This window comes from Garra rufa, chromosome 17 (assembly GCF_049309525.1).
Source record: "Garra rufa chromosome 17, GarRuf1.0, whole genome shotgun sequence".
In the NCBI taxonomy this organism is placed as follows: domain Eukaryota; kingdom Metazoa; phylum Chordata; class Actinopteri; order Cypriniformes; family Cyprinidae; genus Garra; species Garra rufa.
The window spans coordinates 5355161-5382954 of record NC_133377.1 but is presented as its reverse complement, the minus strand read 5'-3'; the positions used below and the strand labels follow the sequence as shown (position 1 = coordinate 5382954).

The window sequence follows — 27794 nt, the reverse complement described above, 5'->3', positions numbered from 1 at the left end:
GAAGTAGCCTATTAAAATGGTACAATGGCATTGCTCAGTTCAACGTGTTGGGAAATCGGGCATTTTGTCAGCATTTATTCAACAGTTAATAACGCTCAACATTCAAAAGGTAAATATTATTCAGCCAATAAAGTGTAGGTCTATGTATTTCATAGAAAAGTGTGTCTAGTACTATATAAATTACAAAGGTTTAATTGGCATCTTTATTTCAAACGACCCGACCGACCGGGACCCGAATATCATTAAAAATATTTTTGGATGACTCGTAACCGCGGGCACCCGCTCATTTCGGATCAACCCGCGCATCACTGATACCCGCACGACGGTGTAATTTACTTCCGGGTAAAGATAGGATCAGTCAAATGAAATACAATAAATGTACAAATAAATATTACAAATTAAAAAACGATCGGAAATGCGTCCAATTTTCTAATACTATTATTTGATGACAACAATACATTTGGAAAACAAAATACAGCCATTTCTGCTTTTTTTTCTTTTAAACAAAAAAACAAGCTGCACCCTTCTTTAAATTTCATCTTTCATTCCAAAATAGAATAATGAATGAATGAAAAAGTACACGGACCTTAGACTGGGGCAATATTAGATTTTAGATTTTGAATTAAGATTTTTTTCACCAAGCCTGCATTTATTTGATCCAAAATACAGCAAAAGCAGTATTATTGTGAAATATTTTTACTATTTAAAATATTTTTTTTTCTATTTGAATATCTTTTAAAATGTAATTTATTCTTGTGATCAAAGCTAATTTTTTAGCATCATTACCCCAGTCTTCAGTGTCACATGATCCTTCAGAAATCATTTTAATATGCTGATTTGCTGTTCCAGAAACATTTCTTTTTCTTATTATTATCAATCTTTAAAACAGTTGAGTACATATTTTCAGGATTCTTTGATGAATAGAAAGATCCAAAGATCAGCATTTATCTGAAATAAAAAGCTTTTTGTAACATCGCACACTGTACCATTCCAAACCATTTTTTTAAAGACATTTATAATGTAATTTCTAATCATTTATAATTTCTGAAGGATCATGTGACTGGAGTAATGATGGTAAAAATTCAGCTTTGAATTCACAGGAATAAATAAAATTTTTATATATATTCAAATAGAAAACAGTTATTTTAAATATTAAAAATATTTAAAAAAAAAAAAAAAAAAAAAAAAAAATATATATATATATATATATATATATATATATATATTTTTTTTTTTTTTTTTTTTTTTTTGCTGTACTTTGGATCAAATACATGCAGGCTTGGTAAGCAGAAGAAACTTCTGTAAAAATCATTAAAAAAATCTTACTGTCCAAAAATGTTTGACTGGTAGTGTATATATATAGTCTATTTATTTTTTAGTATGAAATAATAATAATAATAATAATAATAATAATAATAATAAAAGTGTTTTCGGCATTTGGAATGAATTTTATATATTACAAATTGTAATATTTTATTTAAAAATATATAAAATGGAATGGAATATAAAAAAAATGCACATGGCAAAATTAGTAAAACTTTAACTAAAATATAATTGAAAATTTAAAAATAAAAGATTCTAATTATGAATAACTACTATAGTAGTTACATAAATGCAGTGGTTTGTATATTGGTTTCAAATACCTAGCTCAAAACAGTCTTTACATTTTAATTCTGTTCTTCAAACTATAATTTCAATATCATAATATTGTACAACTGATATATGTGACCCTGGACCACAAAACCAGTCTTAAGTCGCTGGGGTATATTTGTAGCAATAGCCAAAAATACACTGTATGGGTCAAAATAATTGATTTTTCTTTTATGTCAAAAATCATTAGGAAATTAAGTAAAGATCATGTTACATGAAGATTTTTTATAAAATTCCTACTGTAATTTGTAATTTGTAATTTTTGATTAGTAATATGCATTGTTAAGAACTTAATTTGGACAACTTTAAAGGTGATTTTCTCAGTATTTAGATTTTTTTTGCACCCTTAGATTCCAGATTTTCAAATAGATGTATCTCGGCCAAATATTGTCCTATCCTAACAAACCATATATCAATAGAAAGCTTATTTATTGATGTATATATCTCAGTTTTGTAAAATTTAACCTTATGACTGGTTTTGTGGTCCAGGGTCACATAAACAAGTGAAGACAATAAAACCACAACTGCATACTTTGACAATATTTAAAAAAAGACAATATTCAACCATGCAATGCAGTTAGGGCTATTTTTCATTAATGTTTGGTTATAAATTTCGTAGTGCTGGCAAATCAATTAATGGCGTTTAATTGCATCCAAAATAAAAGTTTTGTTGACCTTTTTTGTTTATGTGTGTGTACTTTGTATATTTATGTGTATATATAAAATTATATGTAACATTTATATATAATACAAATTATTTATAAATGAGAATATTCATATATATATATATATATATATATATATATATATATATATATATACACACAGTACACCCACATGTGACCCTGGCTTACAAAACCAGTCATAAGGGTCAATTTTTTTAAGAGAATAAATAAGCTTTTCATTGATGTATTTGTTAGGATAGGACAATATTTGGCCAAGATGCAACTATTTGAAAATCTGGAATCTGATGGTGCAAAAAAAAAATATATATTGAGAAAATCACTTTTTAAGTCGTCCAAATTAAGTTCTTAGCAATGCATATTACTAATCAAAAATTAAGTTTTGATATATTTACGGTAGGAAATGTACACAATATCTTAATGGAAGATCATTTTTACTTAATATCCTAATGATTTTTGGCATAAAAGAAAAATCAATAATTTTGACCCATAAAATGTATTTTTTTGGCCATTGCTACAAATACCTGTGCTACTTAAGAAACTTGTAAATTTAGATTCGATTAATTGACTTGCCAGCCCTAAAATTTCTACAATTTGTTTATAACAATTATCGGCAATAGTGTTTTCATACTTTTGCTGTTTTATGATTTGTACTTGTAATTGTATGAGCTTGTTAGATGTCAGGTTCCTACTGTGACATATTGGGGCATGTTGTCACAAGTGTTCAACTGTATTTTTTCAATGATGGAAAATGTTCAATAACTTTGTTGCTAAGATTTAAGACAATACAAGTGAAATATTGGTGACAAACAGCCCTAGTCTCAATTAAAACAGACCCTTAAAACTTAAATGTGTTTGCTTTCTATTTAACAGATACATGAATGCAGCTAAAATTGGAGAAGACGTCCTGATCACTGCACAGGTTTTAAAACAAGGACGGACTTTGGCATTTGCGACAGTAGATCTCACCAACAAGGCGAACGGAAAACTCATTGCTCAGGGAAGACACACCAAACACCTCGGTAGCTGATTATGTACATAATGTTATATAATAAAGTCCAGCATAAAAATGCACTGTGTAAGGATATGTTCAGCAGTGTTTATTTCAAAAGAATTATTCAAACAACGGGTACAACAAAATAAAGACAAAGACCCACCTTCCCCTTCAACGTGAACTTAGAATTTCAAAAAGGGGGGGGAAAGTAAAGATTTTATGCCATAAGAACAGACCAAGATGGCTTACAGATACCAAGTCCCAAGCACTGCAATATTTAGTACTTTCAGAACAGGGTCTAGAAAAGAAAAACAAATCCGTAATGATCCATTTCAAGTTTCGCTACGAAATTTCTCATTAGGTAGTTACATAAGCTTGAACATCAGTCTCCCATCACATACCCACCACCAATGATTACATCTGGTATCAGTAGCTCGTATGTATATATAGTGCATGAGTTGCTCGATTGGTGACAATTACCATCCCAAGAAAACAACAGCATCAGACAGTTTGTGTCAACCATCTTAAGATATACATCACACACCGCACCTCCGTCCCCATCAGGCACCACTCCTCCAGAAATGATAAAGCAAACAAGGTTTGTCATATTATAGGCAAGGAATGACACTCAAATTAAAATGTCCAGCAAAAACTAAGGCAGTAACTGAAAGAGAAGCAATGCCTACACCAAATGAGTTAACAAGTATTGTTCACCTTGTAATAGAAGCCTTTTGAGGAAGACTACCCAGGCTCTTTTGTCCTCTGTCACTGATTGTCATTACTCTACTCAATATAACAGACTTGTTAACTATCCCTCATGACAGTGATGTTAAAGTCAGTCCAACACACGAGGACCACATGTGAGAGACGTCTGTCATTGGTTTCCTTTTTTTATTTTTTTTTTTTAAGTTTTGTTTTGTTTCCTTAACGTATAGAGTTCCTTCGGTGACTGGTATTGTTGACGGTGCAGCTCCAAGAGAACAACCACTCAAAATCAATGTTCATGCAGGTTCAAATAAAAAACTGATCAGAGAGAGAGAGGGGAGATGGGATGAACCAAAGCAAGACTGGTGGTTGAGGGAGGGGTTTAAAACAAACAAAGGAGCTAAATTAAATCTCACGATGAAAATGAGTGGTTAACAAAAAGGAGAGTTCCAAGCACAAGTTCATATCTATTCAACTGAGGGATGTGTGGATAAGGACAACTTGCTTCGAGGCCTCGAGGGGTGTCTTCCGTGCACGTTTCTCCTAATCAGGCATGTATGGACGGAGGTGGTCCTCGATGTCTCCAACCCCCCAACAGGTGAGCTGGTCCTGCGGCAGGTAGAGACAGAGGCTGCACAACTTGAAAACTGTGAGCTTGGTTTTTGGAGTCTGTGGAAGTAAGAGGAGACCAAACAACATTAGACTATTTCTGAAAGGATAGTTCACCCAAAAATGAAAAATTACTCATCCACGTCATTCCAAAACGGTAAGACCTTCAATGATCTTCAAAACACAAATTAAGATATTTTTGATGAAATCCGAGAGATTTCTGACCCTGCATTGACAGCAATGTAATTACCACATTTTAGACCAAGAAAGGTAGTAAGGACATTGATAAAATAGTCTGTGACATCAGTGGTTCAACTGTAATGTTATGAAACAAGAATACTTTGTGTCCAAAGACGAAAAAAAATAAGGACTTTAACAATTTCTTCTCTTTGGTGTCAGTCGATGTCCATTCATGAGAGTACCATGATGCATGCGTGTTGAAGACTGTTCAAAGATTGTTGAAATTTTTTTTTGCGCCCAAAATGTATTCTTGTAGCTTCATAAAATTAAGGTTGAACCACTGATGTCATATGTACCATTTTATCGATATCCTTACTACCTTTCTGGGGCTTGAATGTGTCAGTTGTGTTGCCGTCTATGCAGGGTCAGAAAGCTCTCAGATTTCAGCAAAAATAAAAAATAAAATTTCATTGTGTTCTGAAGATGAACGAAATTCTTACGGGTTTAGACAGACATGAGGGTGAGTAGTTTCAGAATTTTAATTTTTTTATTGAACTATCCCTTTAAATATTAGGTGTATAGTCATTAGGAATTCATCAATATTAAAACTTTGGCCAATGCTGATAACTCAAATTACTTATGTTACTGCAAATAAACGATATTAAAATAAAAAGTCATTCAATAACATACAGTAAATATTAGGCTATTATAGGCATGTAATTATGATGAATTCACTGTTATTAAAATTTGAAAATTAGGTTATTATAAGGCGTTTAATTATATGTATAATTATGATTCACTGAATAAAATTCTGGTCAATAGAAAGAAAAAAAAAAAAAAAAAAATTACTACGCTGTTTAAATAACCAATAAAATACCCAGTATTAAAATTCTATATTATTTTGTCTATTAAAAAAAAAAAATACATACATGCATAATAAAATAAATTACCCTAGACCACAAAAACAGGCATAAGGGTACATTTTGAGATTTATACAAGCTGAATAAAAAAAGCTTTCCATTGTTGTATGGTTTCTTAGGACAGGACAATATTTGGCAGAGATACAACTATTTGAAAATCTGGAATATGAAGATGCAAATAATAATAATAATAAAATCTCAATTATTGCGAAAATTAAAAAAGTTACAATATATTTACTATAGGACATTTACAAAATATCTTCATGGAACATGATCTTTAGGGTGCTTTCACATCTGTGGTCCGGACCAAGAGCAACAAATGATACATTGTAGCATTTTTCTGCCGTTTTGGGTCCTTTTCACACCACACTGATTGCTCTGGTCCGAACCAGTTGAAACGAACCAAAATGCAGTCATGTGACAACATCCACCTCACGCGTTGGCCAAATCGTGTCATTGAACCACTGATCTATAATAGAGAATTATATAGATCAGTGTGTTGAACGTATTTTCTAAACTGTTAGGGGCCATTCACATGTCCCGTCTTTTGCGCGCTCAAGCTCGTTATTTCAAATGTAGACGCGCGGTATGTGCGCTCAGAATGGAAGCGACGTGGTCGCGACTCGCACTTTTTTTCCCATTCGCGAACGCGCCGCATCGAGATAAAAACATCGCAACTTTTCAGAATGCTGCAAGCGCACCGCAGGTCATGTGACAAACCAACCAATCAGCTTCATCCTTTCCCTTAATAACATTGAAAGCATTGACAAGTTGGAGAAACAGCTTATCATAGCTGTACAGGCGTTTTCCATGCGTTTTTAGGCGCGACATGTGAACGGCCCCTTAAACAATGAGAAAGATTGTGATGTTCTTGTGAGTTTTCGAAAGTTGGGACCTATATGATCATCAGACCAAATTTATGAGGCTCCGCACCTCATCAAAGCTGTCATGGGGCTATGTTGCTAAAGCGCTAACTGTCAACAAATACTTGTCCTCATCCCATAATGAACAGCGCAGCGGACTACGGCAGCTGGATTAGTCCAAAAAGGCGCAGTACTTTTTACGGTTGGGTCTGTTCTAGTTCGGTTCATGTTCTCACCACAAACGAACCGCTCCAGTGTTCGTTTGAAAGCGTACCGAGACCACCTCTTCAAGGAGGTCTCGGTACGCTTTTTTGGTCCGCTCTTGGTGCGCACTCGAGTGCGATTGCTACATTCACACCTGCCCAAACGAATCGCACCAAGAGGGAAAACGAACTCTAGAGCGATTCAACCGAACTAAATAAGGCAGGTGTGAAAGCACCCTTACTTAATATCCTAATGATTTTTGGAATGAAAGAAAAATCTATCATTTTGACCCATACAAATATACCTGTGCTACTTAACACCAGGTCACATTTAAGCATCACAACATTATAAAGTAAAGCATGAACAACAAATCTTCATACTGAGTTTTGCTAAAGATTATATTTAACAATGTTATTAAAGGCAATCTTGTGTTAGATAAAAATTTGTTAGACAAAATATTGGTACAAAAAAAACAAAACTGTAATATCAGCCAGTAACCCTCAGCAAATCCTTAATTATCATTATGCATCTTTATACTTTATGTTTTATCAAACCAACCTGTAAGTGCTGTCTGTCCACAAAGAGAAAGACAGACTGATTGGGGTTGTTCATAACCATCCCAGCCTTGTCCTTCCGACTAACAGCATGCAAAAACTGCTTTTCATAGTCTCCATGATGAAACTCGAACTTGGCCTGTGAACATTAAAAGCAAACGTTACTACATTTCGTTTATAAACAGGTTATGCATCATTCATGCCCATTGTGCAAATAATGCACTTTAATAACTTGGCGTTACAGGATTAGTTCACTTTCATTTACTCACCATGTCATCCAAGATGTTCATGTCTTTATTTCTTCAGTCGAAAAGAAATTAAGGTTTTTGAGGAAACCATTCCAGGATTTCTCTCCATATAGTGGACTTCAATGGTGATCAATGGGTTGAAGGTCAAAACTAAAATTTCAGTGCAGCTTCAAAAGGCTCTACACAATCTCAGCTGAGGAATAAGGGTTTTATCTAGTAAAACGATCAGTCATTTTAAAAAAAAAAACAATATACTTTTTAAATCACAAATGCTCATATCGCACTAGCTCTGCAATGCGCACCCATAAAAAGGTATGGTCAAAAGGTCAACATCATTATTTTACCTCTTTTTGTAGTTTGACTTTTGTATGTTTGCTTTGCAAACACTGGGTCAGTGTAAGTCGAGCTAGTGCAAGATGAGCACTTGTGATTAAAAAGTATATAATTTATATAATAATTTAGCTAGATTATTCCTCAGCTTGGATCGTTTAAAGCCCTTTAAAGCTGCATTGAAAGTGCAATTTGGACCTTCAACCAGCTGATCCCCACTGAAGTTCACTATATGGAGAAAAATCCTGGAACGTTTTCCTCAAAAAGCCTCTTTTTGACCGAAAACAGACAGACATGAACATCTTGGATGACATGGGGTTGAGTAAATTATCAGGAAATTTTTATTCTGGATGTGAACTAATCCTTATTGGAATAATAAGAAAGCAACATTTTTTTGGCAGAAGTTACATATACATACCTGAACAGGCCTGAATGGTTCATGTTCAGCCCCTTTCCATCTGGAGAACAGGAGACAGACAATCTTCTCAATATCTTTGCGGGGCCAAAGGATAAAGTCCATCTCCTGGGTACAACCTATCACATCCTGTACAGATTTAGAAACGCCAGTGAGACACGAATCAGCAAGTGACCTCGAACATGATGACACATGGCTTTTTAGACAAGACAGCCCATTATGGTTGTAATACAGCTGACAGCAGCTTAATCTTCAACTGACAATGTCAAAAGCAACCCGCATTGTGTGCCAACACTTACTCTACGCATCGACTGGTAACGAGGCGCGTGTAACTGCACCACATCTTTCTGGAGAAGTTCTAAAGAAGTCTCTAAGGAGTAGCTTGAATCCTTCACGCCTTTAAGGATATTTTCTTCATAGTTGTTGGTCATCACAGGTACCACCTCAGCTACTTCGAAGAGTGCAGACTTCTTTTTCTGCGAGAAGTGGGAAAAGGCATATTAGTATAATAACATGCAAACAGTCAATTCCCAAATAGCTTCACAGAGAATAGCTCAACGTACCTTTTCCTTAAATACAAAGGCAATGTAGATCTTGAAGTCGAACTGATCAGCCAGAGATTCTCGTTTCTTCCGTAGCTGGGCACGGAGTCGGTTTCTTGTTTGATTCCGGCGAGAATTTGGGTCTCCCATTGTTACGGACAGTACTATTTTCCTTAAGCAGACTTTTATTTTTGTTCGCTTTTTATTTCCTTGACTGTAGACTATGTGGTTTTCAAAACCTTTTAAAAACTAAACAAGCTATAACCAAGCACTACCAGCAGTACATACTAATTTGAATTAAAGAACAAAGTTAAATCAAATCAAGTCATTTTTAATCAATATGGGTAGTGCACTTGGGCCAAGTAAGTTTGCACTTGTCTAAGTTTTGATGTGTTACACCATTTTTAAAACAGACAAACAAGCCGAGGCTAAGTGTAAACTAAAAAGAAACCACTCATATAACACGACCTGATCAATTACTATTTGTTTTTTTATATGAGAAACTGTTGTATCACTGAGTAAAGGACAGAAAACACAAATGCCTGCTACACTGAAAGCCCATACCGACAGTTTTGTGTTTGTGTCCGTGTGTGAGGGGACAGATCCCTGTCTTTAGATAAATAAATCTGGTTTAAAGTTATCTAAAAAGCTGACCAAGAGATTTGACTTTGGAAAGTCTCTTCCAGGATTGACTCTTGCTTGTATCCATGTCTTTGAATAAACGGTCTCATAAAAGCACATCTGAATGACAGGTGAGAAAGACAACCATGGCAGAGAAATGCAGATGCCATGAGATCTTGGCACTGAGTAAGAACACAGAGTTTGCTGGACATCTTGGGATTTAAGGGCATAAAATGGGCCCACGAGCTCTCCTGCCACGGTTGAGTTTCATTGTGAGGCTTTTATTTTGTGGCCGGCTAGCAAACTAATGCTAGCTAAGCTGAATTCACACACACGCCACCGACTGATAACCTGGTTGAAGGGAGCTACATTTCTTTTTTTACCCAGTATGAGTATACCCTAGTATTCATCAATAAACCGACAGTTACATTTTGTGTTTTTGCCTGTTTTATGTTTGTTATCGCGATGCTAGCAGAGACTGGCTTGGATGCGTGGCTGGCTAACTGGCTAACTATTGTTTCTCCTCATTTTTTTCTCGAGTTGTCTTCCAAGCCCGTTGCGATCCGAGCAAGTACTGCAAAACAATCCTAACACGTCTTAATATACCGAGCTCAGTGCAAAAGAAAACCCCGCTCCGGATGGATCGATCCTCGGCGGAGGTTTAGCTTGATGGTCTCCCGTTTGTTTTCGAGCTTTTCCACAGTCGTCACACACCCGTATATGCCATGTCAAGATAAACTGACAAACCGACCGAAGTCCTCCGTTCTCTCAGGTAACAGACGGCGGGATCTGCATCGCGGTGGACCCATAATGATGGAAAGAAAGGGTGAAATGTCTTTCGAGCGATTCTTTCGACTGTTTCGGACCTTTGATCTACGTTTGGCTGGAAAATAACAAGCGCTCCTCGCTGAACAAACAACTCAAAATGGCCGATGCGCGTCACGCAGCTGTGCACATGTGACAGAGGAGGAGCGCGGCAGCGCGCACTGCTGTCAGCTGGATTTATGTAGGGCACTGCTAGGACACGTTTTGTTTAAACGTCTTGTTTTTGCACAGTATGTCTCAAACCTTTGACGTACTTTGAAACTTTTTAAGTATATTTTAAAATGTTATTTATTTCTGGTGAAATCTATTTTTTTAGCACATGATCCTTTATAAATCGTTCTAATATGCTGTTCAAGAAACATTTATTATTATTATTATTATCAATATTTAAAAGAGTTGAATAATTTTTTTTCAGGATACTATGATAAATAGGAAGATTAAAAGATCAGCATGTATCTGAAATTATATAAAATACTACTTTTATTTAGCAAGGATGCTTTCAATTGATTAAAAGTGATGACAAAGACATTTAGAATGTTACAAAAGATTTCTATTTTAGATAAATGCTGTTCTTCTGAACTTTCTATTCATCAGAAACCTGAAAAAATATACTCAGCTGCTTTCAACATAATAATAATACATGTTTTTTGAGCAGCAAATCAGAATATTAGAATAATTTCTGAAGGATCATGTGACTGGAGTAATGATGCTAAAAATTCAGCATTTAAATCACAGGAATAAATAACATTTTTAAATAGAAAGTCGTTATTTTAAATAGTAAAAATATTTCATAATTTTACTGTTTTTGCTGTCCTTTGGATCAAATAAATTCAGGCTTGGTGAGCAAAGAGACTTCTTTAAAACATTAAAAATCTTACTGTTCAAAAACTTTTGACTAGTTAATTCAGTGTAGACACGGACATAATGAATTTCTCAATCAATTCGATAAAAACTTATAGTCATCATTCGACTACACTGTAATAAATATTTAGCCTAACATTCAAAATAGTCAATATAGCCTACCTACGCATTATTCAGTTGTGCATAGTGCTTATTTTAAACACACACACACACACACACACACACACACACACACACACACACACACACACTGGTTTACATGTTTTATGGGGACATTCCATAGGCGTAATGGTTTTTATACTGTACAAACCGTACTTTCTATGGCCCTACACCTACCCTACACCTACCCTACACCTAAACCTAGCCCTCACAGGAGATTGTGCACACTTTTACTTCATCAAAAAAACTCATTGTGCATGATTTATAAGCCTGTTTCCTCATGGGGACCTGAGAAATGTCCCCACAAGGTCAAAATCTACTGGTATTCCTATCCTTGTGGGGACATTTGGTCCCCACAACGTGATGAATACTAGGCACACACACACACACACACACACACACACACACACACACACACACACACACACACACACACACACACACACACACACACACACACACAAAATATTTTGCGAAGTGGATAGAAATTATAATATTCTATAAGTGAAATTAAATATTAAATATCCTTTGGTGTGCTGTTTGTTTATGTCAGTCTCTCTATCCGCGCGAAATCCGGAGTCAGATAGAGGAGTTATGATGGCGGAGTGAGCGGTAGCGTTTTTTGCAGGCTTCGTTATTAAAGTATTGAAATCGTCCTAAACATTTAACCACCGACAGAAAAAAACCAGCAACTTCACATAAGAATTGCACGAACAACATCTCAGCCCCACGGAGTTTTGTTTTTCGAAGCTGACCACCTCTACTCGTTTTTTCTTTTTCTGCAACGCGAACGAGATGGCTAACGTTAGCAAAGCGGCTAAAGCTCAACATTTAACAGACCACGACTATAACCTGACGGCCCTGCGTGAGGCATGTGAGGAAGATGAAATAGAGGCAATGGAGTTAGAAAATCGGAAAATGTCTCATGACCACACACCTTTGCCTAGCCCTAATCCCAAGAAAATGAAACCTAAGAATCAAGATGTGGGAAAACAGTCGGGTGAGATAACAAATGAAACCATCTTAGATGCAATACAAACTTTGATAAAGAGATTTGATGAACAAGATGACAGACTGAAAGCTTTTGAAAGTCGAATGGAAGCTAACACACAAGCAGTGAGAGAAAATAAGGAAGAAATAAGCAAAGTGAAGGAAGAAATGTTACTGTTGAAAAAAGAAAATGCATCACTGAAGCAGATCTGTTTGGAGCAAGCCAGATATAAGAGAAGGTGGGATCTTAGACTGATGGGCCTCCCTGAAAAAGACAAAGAGGATACAAGAGAGACTGTGATCGGCATCCTTACAAGAGTGATCCCGGTGTCAGTGGAGAAACTCCGTGAGTCAGTCGACACAGTGCACCGCTTGGGAAAGAAGAACGATGCAGCTACCAACAGGATGCCCAGACCTGTAATCATCCAGTTTGCCTTGCGAACTGTCCGTGATGAAGTATGGAGGAGATCAAGAGAGGCAAGAGTGTGCAGAGAGATGAACATTCAGTTCAAGGAGGACTTCTCGAAAGAAGATCGTGAGGCTCGTGCTAAGCTTTGGCCTAAGGTGCAAGAAGCCAGAAGAAACGGAAAAAAGGCCTCCCTAAGAGAAGGATATGCTCTCATTGATGGACGCAGAGTTGACCCCTAAGTGCTGTGTAGTAAACAAATGCACAGGCACTTTCTGCTTATTCAGAGCAAAACATTCAGTAATATGGTAAGGTGTATTTAAGTTTACAGAAACAAACTCTCAGGTATTTAATTTAAACATATTCTGTTTGTATGAATCTTACCAGGTTAAAGTTTAATTGATTTAACTGCCAAAAGGGGTAGTAGGACTTAAATTACAAGTTGTTGTTGTTTTTTTTGTTTGTTTTTTTTTATATATGTATATTTTTGATATGTTACTCAGGACAACATGTTCATTCCTGCAAAAAAAAAAAAAAAAAAAAAAAAAAAAAAAAAAAAAAAGTTAAGCGCATTTAGAACAACCATACTTTCTTTTATATCATTGAATGTTAGGGGATTAAATAACATTACTAAGCGTAAAGCCATTTTTTTGTTTTGTAAGGATCAGAAATCGCAATGCATTTTTTTACAGGAGACTCATTCTATTATGGATAATGAAAAATTTTGGAAAGTTCAATGGGGGGATTACGCCTTCTTTGCACATGGAACATCACACTCAGCAGGAGTCATGATACTATTTAATAAATTTCCAGGTAACATAATGGATCATAAAAAAGATACTGAAGGTCACTGGTTAATGGTGGTTGTAGAGACAAATAACAAACGTTATATTTTGATATGCGTTTATGGCTTTAACAATCAAGCAATCAATGTGAAGTTGTATGCAAAATTAAGCCAACTTATAATGGAATGGAAAACAACATATGATTCAGATAAAGTGATATTGGGAGGAGATCATAATATAGCCCCTGATTCATGGCTAGACCGACTACCTCATAGGAACTCTCAACCTGTATATAGCGACACTATACTGTCTTTATGTACAACAACGCATATAATTGATTATTGGAGAGCATTAAATCCAACATCAGTTCGGTTTACATGGTATAACTCTGCAGGAAACGGTCAATGTTCAAGATTAGACTACTGGCTGATTTCATGTGAGTTATGTAGTGATATTTCAGATTGTAAAATATCAGCCTCTCCGCTTACAGACCATTGCATGATTAGTCTAAACTTATTAACATCCAAAAAACAATTGAATTCTCCAAATATCTGGAAGTTTAATAATGATTTCTTACAAAATGCTGAATTTTGTGAACAGGTGAAGTCTCTTGTCCCGGAGGTTGAAAAGCTAGACATGAGTGATATCAGTAAATGGGAATGGTTTAAGTTCAAAACCAGACAAATAGCAGTTGGCACAGGTAAAAAATTGTCATGTATAAGGAAACGGAAGCAAAAGGATCTAATTGACAAAATAAATCAACTAACAAGTAATGCACAATTATCCTCAGACAACAATACTGAATTAAAGTTATTGCAGACCCAATTAGATGACATGTACACAACAAAGGCAAATGGAGCTTATGTTCGATCAAGAGCTAGATGGATTGAAAAGGGTGAAAAAAGTTCAACTTATTTCTTCGGACTTGAAAAACAAAGACAAAGTAAGAAAAAAATAAGTAAACTTATGATAAATGGTATAACAATTGAAGATCAGAAACTAGTCCAAGATGAAATTAGTCTCTTTTATGGCAACATATATAAATCAAAATTTAACAAATCAGACTGTGAATTTTTATTTGAGAAAATCGATGAAAACATTAAAAAACTGGATGTAGAAGACAAACACATGCTTGAAGAAGAATTAACTATAATAGAAATTGAAACTGCATTAAAACAAATGAAAAATGGTAAATCCCCAGGAATAGATGGGTTAACATCTGAATTCCTAAAGCATTTTTGGACAGATATCAAAAAGTTACTATGTAAAGCTTTTTTAGAATGTATAAAGGAAGGATGTTTGTCCCCCACAATGAAGACAGGATTGATAACCTTATTACCAAAACCTCAAAAAGATTTGTTGATGCTAGACAACTGGAGACCAATAACCTTATTATGCAGCGATTATAAACTTCTTGCTTTAGTTTATGCAAATCGCTTAAAGCATGTAATTGGGAAACTTATTGAAGAGTATCAATCAGCTTTTATAAAAGGAAGATATATTCACAATCATATTCGACTGATTCTAGATATGATTGACTACCAATCATTCATTCAATCAGATAGTCTTGTTTTATTCATAGATTTTTTCAAAGCTTTCGACACTGTGGAACATGATTTCATGTTTACGGTGCTTAAAAAATTCGGATTTGGAGAAGAATTCTGCAAAATCATAAAAATGCTTTATAATGATATTTATAGTTACATCTTACTCAACCCTGGAATGACACCAAAAATCAAGATTGCGCGTGGTATTAGACAAGGTTGTCCTATTTCACCAAAACTATTTATTTTATGTACACAAATGCTAGCATATCTAATCGTAAATCACCCTCAAATGAAAGGAATCACCATTTTCAATTACGAATATCGAATAAGTCAATTTGCAGATGACACAGTAATCTTTTTAAAAGATAAATTTTTAATTCGAAAAGCCCTAGATATAATATCAGTTTTTTCCAAAGCTTCAGGATTATGTCTAAACCTGAAAAAATGTGAAATACTATGTCTTTATCCATGTGCTGAGACAAATATAGACTCCATACCTGTCAAAACTGAACTAAAATACCTAGGATTAATAATGTCTAAAGATAAGAATAAGAGAGAACAACTAAACATTGAAGGGAAAGTAGAGAGTATGAAAAAATCCCTCAATCATTGGCTCATGAGAGATCTCTCGGTTCTTGGCAGGATCTTATTAACAAAAGCAGAAGGGGTATCAAAATTAGTATATCCTTGTCAATCTCTTTATGTCCCCCCCCAAATGATTAAAAAGGTCAATTCAATCATTTTTAATTTCATATGGAAAAATAAGACACATTACCTTAAAAAGTCTGTGATGGTTAAGGACTATAAACATGGTGGGCTGAAAGCTGCTGACTTTGAATCCATGATAGGTGTATTAAAGTTGAACTGGGTTAAAGCTTATTTGACACAACCAAATTCCATATGGTTCCACATACCAAAATATATTTTCCAAAATGTCGGTGGATTAGAATTTTTGTTAAGGTGTGACTTTGAAATAACTAAACTACCAATCAAACTGTCTGACTTCCATAAACAAATACTTCTCTATTGGAAAATGATGTTCACTCACAACTTCACACCGCATAGCTCCACCTTGTGGAATAATAGAACCATATTAATTAACAGGAAGACATTATTTAAACAAGAATGGTATGACAAAAATGTTCTATATGTTAAGGACTTGATGGATGAAAATGGCAGTCTGTTGCAGTTTAATTCCTTTGTCGAAAAGTTTAATTTAAAATGCTCTTATAGAGAATTTAACCAAATCAGTAGAGCTATTCCACTTCCCTTAAAATTCATGATTAAAAATATCCTTACAAATTCAAATGTGACTGTTAAACTTCCCGATTTAAAAATTGGTGAATTGAAATTTGGAGAAAGAAAATGTAACAACAAAATACTTGGAAGTGTGTTTAAAGAAAAGCTATTCTATGATATCAAAAAGCCAACAAAAATAAAGATAACAGATAATCAAGTTACATTAACAAAAACTTATTGTAGCTATCTGAAATGGCCAATTTCACCCAAGGTAAAAGAAATTCAGTTCAAATTAATAAATAATATTTATCCTGCTGCTGAAACCCTAAGAAAAAGGTTCAATTTTGAAGTTAATCCGTGTGTTTTTTGTATGACAGAACACGAAACAATTGAACACCTTTTTTTCTCTTGTTCAGTCACCATGGGGTTTTGGAAGGATGTTTATCGATGGTTAAAAATTGAGATTAACAACTCTTTGTTTAACAAATTTCAAGTGATAATATATATGGATGGTCTGTCAAAAAAGGTATCTAAAATGATGAACATTATTTTCATTATGGGGAAATATCATATACACAAGAATAAGTGGAATAATAGCAAGCCCAACATAAACTGTTTTAAGAATGAAATTAAAAATTATATAGCATCTCTAAAGGTGTTATCGGAAGATAACCAGTCCATAAATGAGTTATATGAAACAATGTCAGAGTCTCTTGCTCCTTGAGTTTACAGTCCTATGTTCTTAAACACGCTTGAAGCACTATGTTGTTTTGTCAGCCCCTGTAATTATTTTTATTTTTATTTTTATTTTTTTTAATTTATCTGACTTTGTTGATATGGTGTGAGTTTTGTACTGTTTTAAATGCGAGTACGTTTTTTTTTCCTCAAACGAGTTCTTGATGTAAATGTCAGTTCAAGTTTATCTGAAAATAAAGCTGAAAAAAAAAAAAAAAAAAAAAAAAAAAAAAAAAATCCGGAGTCACGTGACGGTACAAAGGCAGTACTTAAGCCAGTGGCGCGCTCTTCACATACAAGCTGTTGTGCTCTAGTGAGTTGTTGGGAGTTTCCTGTGTTTATCGTGCAGTTTACGTAAGTATGGTTTTTGGTTTGATTTGGTTTATGTTGGTTTTTGGTTAGTTAAGTTATTTGACGTTCTTTGTTGGTTTTGTTAGAAATGACAATGCGCTTTTAAATGTAGAGTGTTAGTAGCTCGGTTCATTCAACGTGTTTGAACACAAACAGAGGCCTACACAGCTTTTGATCTAGGCTTGTGATTTTTACTAATACGTGTATGCGGTTTATTTATTTATTTATTTATTTTTTATATCGATGGTGAATGAATGGATGTTAATCCATTTTTTTATGAACATGTTTTGGTTATCAGTTAATGTTATGTTAACTGCATAACTTTGTAGAACACCAGCCCTTTATTAGAATAAGTTTCGGCTGCTGTGTAACTTAACTAAAATGTTTCGTTAATCAATAGATTAAGTCACTTACAACGTACAGTAATGTCGACTGTATGGTCAAACTAAAATGTATTCGGACACCTTCAGCATTTCTCACGTTATCAGTTTATTCGCTATAGTTTAGAAAATGGTAATAAAACGACAAGAACTCAAGAGTTAAACTGTCAAAACAAATTCAAAATCTAGATAATGTCAGATAACTTTGATAGAAGCGTATGCAATGGCTTACAATCAACCAAAGCTTCAGACAACTGTTAGTATGACCGTATGTACACAACTATCGGTACTTTGTTGACCAATTACCAAATAATGCTTAATTTTGTCAGTCTGTGGTGTAAAAAAGGTTGCACTAGCAATTAAAGAACTCTTGAGCAAAACATGATCAGGTTAAAGTGTCTGAATGTTTGGTCCCAAATCTATCAGTTTTTCTGGTAGTCCAGGGTATAGTGTGTCAGTTTACTTTTATATTGCTATCCTCACTTGCATAGATGAACTATAGTGTCCTGCGCCCACTACAAAAAAATCAAATAATGTCTCTTGATATGTGCTGAAAACAATTAGTCTAACTTCATTTTCACGAAGAGCTATAGAAGTTGTGCAAGTATTAATATTTTATCAACTCTTTTCTAGGTGAAAACATGAGTGCCATCAGAAGACCCAAGCATGCAGAGAATCCCTCTGAAAACATCAAGGTATGTAAGAATGTCATGGCTAGGTTTAGAAGATGCATTTAATTCAGTTACTAGTACTAGAGAAGATTGATTGCTCATCCAGTGTCATGCTGGGTGATTAAATTAGTGGCAATTTCAAAGAATTTTAAGACATCCCCATAAACTGATTAACGGCCCCTAAAATTACTACTCTATAGTGGCCATGTAACAAAGGCCCATAGGTATTCATTGTTTAGTATCGTCAAAAGGGGTAATAAGTGAGAGAAACGCATTGCAGCATGTTTTTAACTTGATCAGATTTTCCATCTAGGACAAACTGAACTCAGACCTTGTTCTGTTTTTAAATCAATCATTGCCAGTGTGTTAAAATCCAGTAACGGTGCATCTGTCTGCCACCGTATTGTTTAAGTGAAAACATTAACCAACTCCAAACTTGCAGTTGGTCATAAGGAGACTTCTGTGGCGAGTTCCCACGGTAATTACAGGTTGAAGAATGTTGCAGGAAGATAATAATGCAAGTGGTCCAATCGCTGCCCGTGGGAATCGGAGGTGTTTACAGCATGCAGCTGATGTGCGGCCTGCCCCTTTCCCACGCTTGTTAGAACTGCTGACATGCAGAGTTGCTCAGATACCTTGCTTGTTGCCATCTCGTACTGACAAGTGTAAGAGGAGAAGAATGACTGTTGAGGCAGGTGAATGGAGCCTGTTACTGTGTGCTTGGATAGAGTTGCTTAACTTTCGTTCTCACCGAAATCAGCCTTTATTCTGTGTTTTGTTTTTGTTCATGACACCTGAGGACCCTGAGATTAAATCTTTAACTTTTCTCTTCTCAGAAGTTCTTTGTAGCACCAACATCTGGAGCTGAATCAGGGAGGAGGACGCTGCAGGTCCTTCAGCCGTCTACTGTGAATAAGAACCTTGGTCGTATCATTGAGGTATGTGATGGTGGATGCCATTTTGTTGCGAAGTTTACCTTCTTTAGTTGAAAGGATGGTGTTTAAGACAATCTCACCCTGTTTAGAATGGCAAAGCGGTTCCTAAAAGGAAGATGTGGAGCACTGAACAGGTGAAAGGCTCGAAGAGGGTCAAAGCAGAGGTTGCTATAAAATCCACAAGTCCAGAAAATGAAAACCAGCCAGAGGGAGTCACTCAAGAGGCCTATGAGCTCATGATCAAAGGTAAATGACCCCCTGTCCAGTATATGAAGTTCCTTTTGTGCCAAAGATGTACCAGTTAATTTGTTTAATGATTGCAGTCTAATTGGGATGGTCTGTTCCTGTAACTTGGTATTGAATGTGCTGTTTCTTTTTCATCAGAAACTCCTGGGTCCTCCTACTGGAAGGAGGTTGCAGAAGAGAGGCGGAAAGCCCTGTTCAGTGTTCTCCAAGAGAATGAAAAGGTGAGTTAATCAATGGGTGACTTGCTAATGATTAGCCCGTCTACTCCACTTTGTTCGGGGCTGATGAATCCGTTTTAATTAAGTTTCCTAATACCTTAACATTTCAAGTCACTGGGCTTTTCCTTAATTGTATGATTTTAAAGATGTGATGCCTGCGCTCACTTGTCGCTTAACTTTGTTTCAAAATTAGTTGCACAAAGACATTGAAGCCAAAGATGAACAGATTGCTCAGCTGAAGAGTGAAAATGAGGAGCTACAGGAGCTGGCACAGCACGTACAACACATGGCCGACATGATTGAAGTACGTGCTCCGTTCTGTATCGATTTTGATCCACTTGTAGTCTGACAATTTCTGAATCCAAATGCTTTATCGGATGATGAAAGAAAACAGACTGTCCCTGCTTTATTTACTTGCACATACACACAAGGTGCTGTAAGTACTTGAATTTGAGTTTTTGAAATTAAGGCCTGGAAAACTCCATCTACCTGAAGAGGTACTTAAAGTGCTTGAATTATTGAAAGTAAATGTTTCATTCAATTTAATAAAATAAAAAAATTCAGTTAACATCAGACAATTAAGCTTAAGCAAATGGTAGTACTGACCATGTCATCCTATGCAAAATAAAAAGATGAACCGAATCATTTGAGTCATTAACACTTACCACTCGGATTGATTCAAACTTGTGACTTTGTTGATTTCAAGCAATTCTTTAGCAAAACCAGATGAAATTTTAAAGGAGACAATCATTTTTGAACTTCAAAAATGCTTGTAATAGTTTTTAAAGCACATAGTAATGGGTAAAACTGACCTTTTCGATACTTTTGAATCAGTTAGAATTTATTGATAAATTCATAAAATTTAAATAAATAAATTTCAAAGGTAATGCATACATTTCAAAAGTTAAAAGGCCTTTATAAAGGTAAATCAAATATGCAGATTTAAGATGTAAAAACTAAGAGCACTGAAAATATTGCTTCAGAATTTTTTTACATCAGATATTTCTAGTGGTACTTTTTATGGGGATATTTTGTGTGGAATAGTATCTGCTGATATGAAAAGTTCACTGTATATTGTAGTAATTTAACAGCCATGAAATTGTTTACTTTTTACATTAAACACATTAAATATTACATGTAATATTTCCATTACAGGTTTAGGTCTTACCTTTCATATAAGGTGGAATTAAAAAGGTCTTGAATTTCACTTGTTCATATCTGCAGGAAACCTGTACTCTTTCAAGCACTCCAATCTGATTGCAAATCATCTGGTTCGGATCATTTTGCGTTAGATTGAACTTTGCGTGTAATGCGAGTCATTTGTTTCAGATCGGGACTCATTTGATTTAGTTCGGAACAGGCTTGTGAGTCTCGCTAATTAAATGATCCAAATCAAATTCTTCGCAATGCAAGATTTAAAGTGATTGTTCACAACTCATTATTCAGATCGGGACTTTAAGTTGCATATCATGAATTTGATTTAAATTTGGAACTTCAAGTTGTAAGTCATTTAATTTAGACTGGAACTGGTTTGCGAATCATTCTGCAAATTGAATTATAAAAAAAAATGTTCTAATCCTCATTCAGGTGTGTTTCCCAAAAGCTTTGGGTAACTAGGGTCGTTAGTTCCATTTGAACTCTATTGGTAAGAACGGAACTTGCGACCATGGTTGCTTTTGGGTCTTGTATGTAGTATACATTTAATAGTAATACTTTGTGCGTCACTTTATTTTTGCCGTTTTCTGATTTGAGTCCTTCAAAAAAGTAGTGCTTGAAATCCTGTAGTCCTGGAATTTCATTTTACAGTATCTGTGCAAACCCTGTAGTACTAATGGGGGGGAAAAGTCATGATTCTTGCCTTCATTGCTATACTGCAGTTCCAGGTATAGTTACAGGAAAATGGTGTACTAAAAATAACCCACATCAATGTCCCTAGTTAAGTCTCTAACAATTTCTTTCACTTCTTCTCTCAGAGATTAACCGGTAAAAGTCCAGACAGTCTAGAGGAGTTGCGTGAGATAGCCTTTGATGCTGAAGAAGAACATGAAGGGGAAGATGAGGATCAGGAGGAGCAACATGGAGATGAGAGTGATGCTGATGAGAGCCAGAGCAGTGTTGAACTGAGCACAGAACAGTCACATGACTATGATGTGCCACATAAAGATGACTCCACAACAGATGAAAGCTGAAATAATTCCTCCTGAAAAGAATCATTATGGACAATTTGTTTGATTTTTATTTGAACGTTTATCTTTGCCTTTGCACCTTTTTGTTTTAATACTTTTACCCTTGCTGTAAATGAGCTTTTATTTTCAATATCTGTAGTTAATGTGCATGTTCACTGCCAGTGTACATATGTAAAATTGAATGCATACCATGGAAATAAACTCATATTTTGTACACATCCTTTTTTAATTGTTTACTTAACATCTGACCACTCTTGGTGTAAGTACAGCCTTTCTGCTCATCTTCCTCATGCAATCCATCATTCTTCACACTCTGCTGGAAGCCTAAAACCACAAGAAGCTCCTGAGCGTAGTTTAAAGGCCATCCGTCCCAGTCCAAACTCTTCAGGTTCTCCAGACTGGCCTGAAGGGCTGTGGAGTCCTTGAGCTGGCAGATGATGGGGATGTTGTGGCAACACAGGATGTTGAGCAGGTAGCAGCTCCAGCACTGTGGTATAACTGAGAGCTTACTGGTTGGAGAGAGGAACTCCAGCAGGATGTTGGGGAGACCAAGTGCTTGTGCCTTGTCTTGGTTGGCGATGTGGAGATAGCAGATAGTGCTGAGACCCTGTAGGACTTGAGTGGCGTGTTGGTCTTCGAAGTCAGGGGTCTTCAAGAGCTCCACCATGCTTGCCATGTACTCATCTGCTGCTTGAGCTGCACGTTCATAGCCTCCTACAAGAGAATCAGTATTCATTAGGGTTTGTAGAAAAAAGCAAAAACAGTGAATGTCAAAAGAAACTTAGTAAACGTTCTATCAACAATGCTTTCAAGGACATGGCAAAACTGAGCACCATGTGGTTTTATTTTTTAAATTGTGAATTGGTCTAATGAATGCTATGAGTCTCTCATAAAGAGATGAAAAGGTTAGTTCATCCAAAAACTTAAATTATGTATTTATTCACATGGGCTATTTTTTATGTCCTTACTACCTTTTTTGGGCCTCGAATGTGTCAGTTGTGTTGCTGTCTATGCAAGGTTAGAAAGCATTCGGATTTAAAAAAAAAAAATTTCTTTGAACTGTCCTTTTTAAGTGTCTGAAAACATTTTAGTTTGCATTTGATCTTTTAAAGAACATTTTATGTCATTTTTTTTTTCTATTCCCCCAAGGGTCAGCCACACAGAATAGTCTTCAATGTTAAATCCATTTAAATCTCTAGGTAATTTGGTAAGTAATTTTGACTCCAGTTTGTAATGTTCATATCCTTGAGTGATGGTAAACGGCTTTAAAAATGATTAAAAGTAAAAAGCTTAGTTTGCTGTTCAAAAGGGCTGGAGCTTGAGACTTGACTCAAACACTACGGTCCCCTCAAACAACTTAAGTCAAATTAGTAATGAGCGAGCAAAAATAAGGCATGAGATATGCTCCTCCAGCATTAACTTTAATATTAGTTTATGGCAATAACAGCCAATAAATACAGATTTGAAAAGTGAGCTCAAACTTGACCTTTAGCCTCCAAGACCTAGTCAACTGCAAGCTCCGTCCTTGAGGGTGAGAAATTAATAACACAATTTTAATTTCTAAGTGAACTATCCATTTAACTACGACCAAATATACTTTTATACTAAACTATGCCAAAAATGCATCCGAATTTTGTTCTCACTATTCACAATATACTTTATAGTAGTGACATTTAATTTTGATAGGAATGAAACTGAGGCTGTGAGGGATGGAAGTACAGTGTTCACTGTATTTGTACGGCCGATGAGTCGGATTTTCGTAGGAAAAGAAGAAACTCCCAGCTGAGCTTTTAAATTTACATGATAACTATACATTGCGTAAAAGGTGTCTCGTTCGCTGCCTCGTTAAGTTCAATATGGCACCTACGTCTGTAAGTTCAAAACCAAATGAATTTGAAAGCCGTTGATATCTGCGACTAGTATGCGATTTCGGACGAAGCTAATCACTTGCTTTGTGTTTTGAAAGCATTGTTGGACAGTGATTTAGTGACTGCTTGCGGCATATTTAAAAGTATCCCTTCAGTTCATGATAAAACGACGTTTTTTTCCATCACCTGTGTAACCTAAGATCCCAATGTCCCGAGCGGCGTCGGCTCTAACTGCTATGGGCAGCTGCGTATTCTGGATGAGTCGACCAGCCCCGCGGATCTTATTTTTATGGCTTCTGTCTGTTTCTTCCACATCAGAGAAAAAATAAGGCTTGATGTAATTATCGTAAAATGAGGACAGGAACCGAATCATGCGACTGCCTGGCTTGGAAAAACTTTTCAAAAAGCATTTTTTCAAAACAGAACGTTGTTTACATTTCATTCTGCTTGTTATCGTGACGTCATCTGGTTTTCACCAGAGCCGTTTAGAAAGCCTATGGGAGTTGCGACACTCCCATAGGCTTCCATAGGAACTGAGGAATGCGGAAGTAAAGCGTGTCATGAAGCGGCCAATAGTTCCTCCATTGAAGCCCATTCAGCGCTTCTCAAGCACAGTCGCTGGTAAACTGAAGAAATTACTGCATTTTTTTTTTTACATTTTAACGCATCATTTGACCTCTCGAAAATCTGGCCAGTAGTGGTATTTTATGAAGCGTGTTATAGTTAATGTTTATCGTTAGATAATATACAGTTATAATGTAATTGCAGTTAAATAACGTGAGAAACACCTTAATAGCGACCATAACCAGATACTAGTTGTCGTATTTTTAAGCTTTTAGTTTTTCTGCAGTCTTTCTCCCCTGTAGGAGGTTGAATGAGTTTCAGTAAAGACTGCATTCAAGAAATACGATAAAAATGTATGCTGAATGCAATTGGTTGCCTTGTGTTTTTTTAAACACTATTTTCATTTTTCTGTTATGTTAAATGCAATATTTGCTTGCCTGCCTTTTATAATATTCACTTATGTTGTATATTTGAATATAAAATAACACGAGTAGCCTACATTACTTTTTTTATTTAACATTAAATCGTTAAATCGAAATATATAAAAAAAAATGAGTGTTTGATCATGTCCAAATACACATTCAAATGTATTTAACCTTAAATATTACACTAACTGTAATATAAATACTATATTAGAAAATGTTATCTTTTAAATGGTCAGGATCATTATTGCACATATTATTTAGTACAAAAAACTCCTCAAAATATTAACTTAATAGAACTGAACTATATATTACAATTATTTAATTGAATAAAAGTTACACTTAACCCTTGTGCATTGTTTCAATTTACAACCTTTCGTTATGTTTCGTGGCTGAAAACAGCCACTACTTTAAACTGCTGTAAAAATGTATCAGATAAATATTTTTTTCAATTTTTTTTGCATAAATCTATTAATCAATCTCAGTCCTGCTCAAAAATACTAAATGTTTAAAAAAAATTCAGGATTTTAACTCTTTAATTGCCAAATTCCTAAATGATGTCACTGATTTTGGGAAAAAAAAAACACAAAATTACTCATTTTCAATATAAAAGGTAATTGTGGCCTGGATTTTTTTTTACCTTTTTAACAGTCTTGGACATGTGAAAGATTAGTGAGAACATTGGCTTTCATGCATTGTTAGTTTTGGCGCAGCATCAGATTTTCATTTTTTCTCCCTCATTTATTGTTTTTGCCCCATTGACTTCCATTATAACCACATTTTTTGATTGCAAAGCCATGACACCATATAATGCTGAATTCTTGATTGTTTGTGGTTTTCCCTGTTGGGAAGGGGTCAAATTTGTAAATTGTACTGTTGATTATCAGTTGGCCCCATTAACCCTTTAGATAGGCCTTTGCAAAAAAAAGCTTAGTTTTACATAGAGTTCTATGGAGTATAACGACATATTATAGTGTGCGTGTATGTATGTGTGTGTGAGCGTGTGTGAGTGTGTGTAAGTGTGTGCGAGTGTATGAGAGTGTGTGTGAGTGTCTGTGAGTGTGAGAGAGACCTCTGTGCACCTTGATACACCTCAGAAAATCAAAAAAAGCACCTCAGCTCTCAGAACTATATGGTAAACAAATACATAAATATACTTTCTTTATTTTTGTTTACTCCATGTCGTTCTGAGAGCTGAGGTGCTTATTTAGATTTTCTCAGGGGTATCAAGGTGCACAAAGGTCTCTCTCACACTTTCACACACTTTCACTCACTTTCACACACTCACACACGCTCACACACACATACATACACGCACACTATAATATGTCGTTATACTCCATAGAACTCTATGTAAAACTAAGCTTTTTGTTGCAGGGAGAAAAAAAGAAAATCGGATGCTGCGCCAAAACTAACAATGCATGAAAGCCAATCTTCTTACTAATCGTTCACATGTCCAAGACTGTTAAAAAGGTAAAAAAAAATCCAGGCCACAATTACCTTTTATATTTAAAATGAGTAATTTTGTGGGGTTTTTTTCCCCAAATCAGTGACATCATTTAGGAATTTGGCAATTAAAGAGATAAAATCCTGAATTTTTTTTAAACATTTAGTATTTTTGAGCAGGACTGAGGTTGATTAATAGATTTATGCCAAAAAAATTGAAAAAATATTTATCTGATACATTTTTACAGCAGTTTAAAGTAGTGGCTGTTTTCAGCCACGAAACATAACGAAAGGGTAGTAAATTTTCCCAAAGTGTACTGTTGAGTTTTTGAAAAATTTCAAAGCATTTTCCCAAAATATGTATCAAAATAAGATTAGTCACCAAAAATCATTCCATTTGCTTTAACAGAGAAAAAGTTGTGGCCAAATTAAGACTCAACAGCACCCCTCAGTGGACGAAAACGTCCCTAACAACACATAAGGGTTAAGGTGTTTGGTCACATTTGACTGCCAAAGAGTATGAGAACATATTAATTATGTCTCTTTATCACTCCCCAGAATAAAATGCGATTGTAAAGCGTGTTCAGAGTAGTTATCAATACACGATCAATGCACATTATGTGTTAATAATTACTCGAAATTGCTGCAAATATAGCAAAACTGCTGTCTGTCCTACTTAAAGGTTGTATCAGCGATTTCTAGCTTAAAACATAAAGTGTCAATTTCAGCTGACCTTTCTTCACGATCCGCTCGCTGCCTGCCCCATAAATTGTCTGTGAAAAAACCGCGTCTCTCTGGTCAGCCTAGGGTCCGAGATATGCCAAAAAAACAATCGGCACTACCAACCTTTCCACAGATAAACAAACAGTGTTCCAACCAATCAGCGTCAGGGGTTTGGTGTTGTGGACTTATCTCGGACCCTAGGCTGACCAGAGAGACGCGGTTTTTTCACAGACACTTTGTGTTTAGTGGTTGGTTTTGCTATACTAAGCGTAGTTTAACCATGGTATTTGCAGTAAAACTGTAGTTATACAAAAGATAATATGGCAAAAAAAACTTGGTTGCTACACTTTTACTATAATAAAACCATGGTTAATTTTCGTAATGGAATGCTTGGACAATTTAATAAAAATAAATAAATAAATAAATAAAATAAGCACAATTATTGAACATTTTGCCATTACATAATTTAATTATAAAAGATAATATGCCAAAAAACCTTGGTTGCTACACTTTTACTATAATAAAACTATGGTTAATTTTCATAATGGAATGCTTGGACAATTTAATAATAAAAAAAAAAAACTAAAAAAAGCACAATTATTGAACATTTGCCATTATGTAATTTAATTACAAAAGATAATATGCCAGAAAAACCTTGGTTGCTACACTTTTACTATAATAAAATCATGGTTAGTTTTTGTAAGGGAATGCTTGGACAA

At 35.2% G+C, this 27794-nt stretch overlaps 4 protein-coding genes across 5 annotated transcripts in view; 2 read left to right on the top strand and 2 right to left on the bottom strand.

The window, feature by feature from the left end:
* acot13 (acyl-CoA thioesterase 13) overlaps window positions 1-3415 on the top strand; it is a 6272-nt gene extending 2857 nt beyond the window's left edge. The window contains exons 2-3 of the mRNA XM_073822416.1: window positions 2140-2153; window positions 3207-3415. Coding sequence (XP_073678517.1) covers window positions 2140-2153; window positions 3207-3363 — 171 coding nt within the window. The 3' untranslated portion in view covers window positions 3364-3415. The remainder of the gene's footprint in view (window positions 1-2139; window positions 2154-3206) is intronic.
* On the bottom strand, window positions 3413-10416 carry c17h6orf62 (chromosome 17 C6orf62 homolog). The gene is made up of 5 exons (XM_073822424.1): window positions 8919-10416; window positions 8655-8831; window positions 8359-8484; window positions 7367-7501; window positions 3413-4701 (listed from the first exon to the last, which is right to left on the bottom strand). The coding sequence occupies exons 1-5, from the start codon at window positions 9045-9047 to the stop codon at window positions 4576-4578; spliced, it is 693 nt and encodes a 230-aa protein (XP_073678525.1). The 5' UTR covers window positions 9048-10416; the 3' UTR covers window positions 3413-4575.
* Window positions 10417-12930: 2514 nt separating this feature from the next.
* Window positions 12931-22268, top strand: gmnn (geminin DNA replication inhibitor). 2 transcript variants are annotated; one of them, XM_073822423.1, is made up of 7 exons: window positions 12931-13067; window positions 18430-18491; window positions 19304-19405; window positions 19492-19648; window positions 19787-19869; window positions 20060-20170; window positions 21840-22268. In XM_073822423.1, the coding sequence occupies exons 2-7, from the start codon at window positions 18438-18440 to the stop codon at window positions 22053-22055; spliced, it is 723 nt and encodes a 240-aa protein (XP_073678524.1). In that variant the 5' UTR covers window positions 12931-13067; window positions 18430-18437; the 3' UTR covers window positions 22056-22268. The 2 variants fall into 2 exon arrangements, with proteins under 2 accessions (XP_073678524.1, XP_073678523.1); XM_073822422.1 differs by lacking the exon at window positions 12931-13067 and adding an exon at window positions 17346-17419.
* LOC141290219 (armadillo-like helical domain-containing protein 2) lies at window positions 22255-24293 on the bottom strand. Its single transcript, XM_073822415.1, has 2 exons — window positions 24107-24293; window positions 22255-22766 (listed from the first exon to the last, which is right to left on the bottom strand). Exons 1-2 carry the CDS (start codon window positions 24291-24293, stop codon window positions 22255-22257), a joined length of 699 nt encoding a protein of 232 aa, XP_073678516.1.
* Window positions 24294-27794: the final 3501 nt, after the last annotated feature.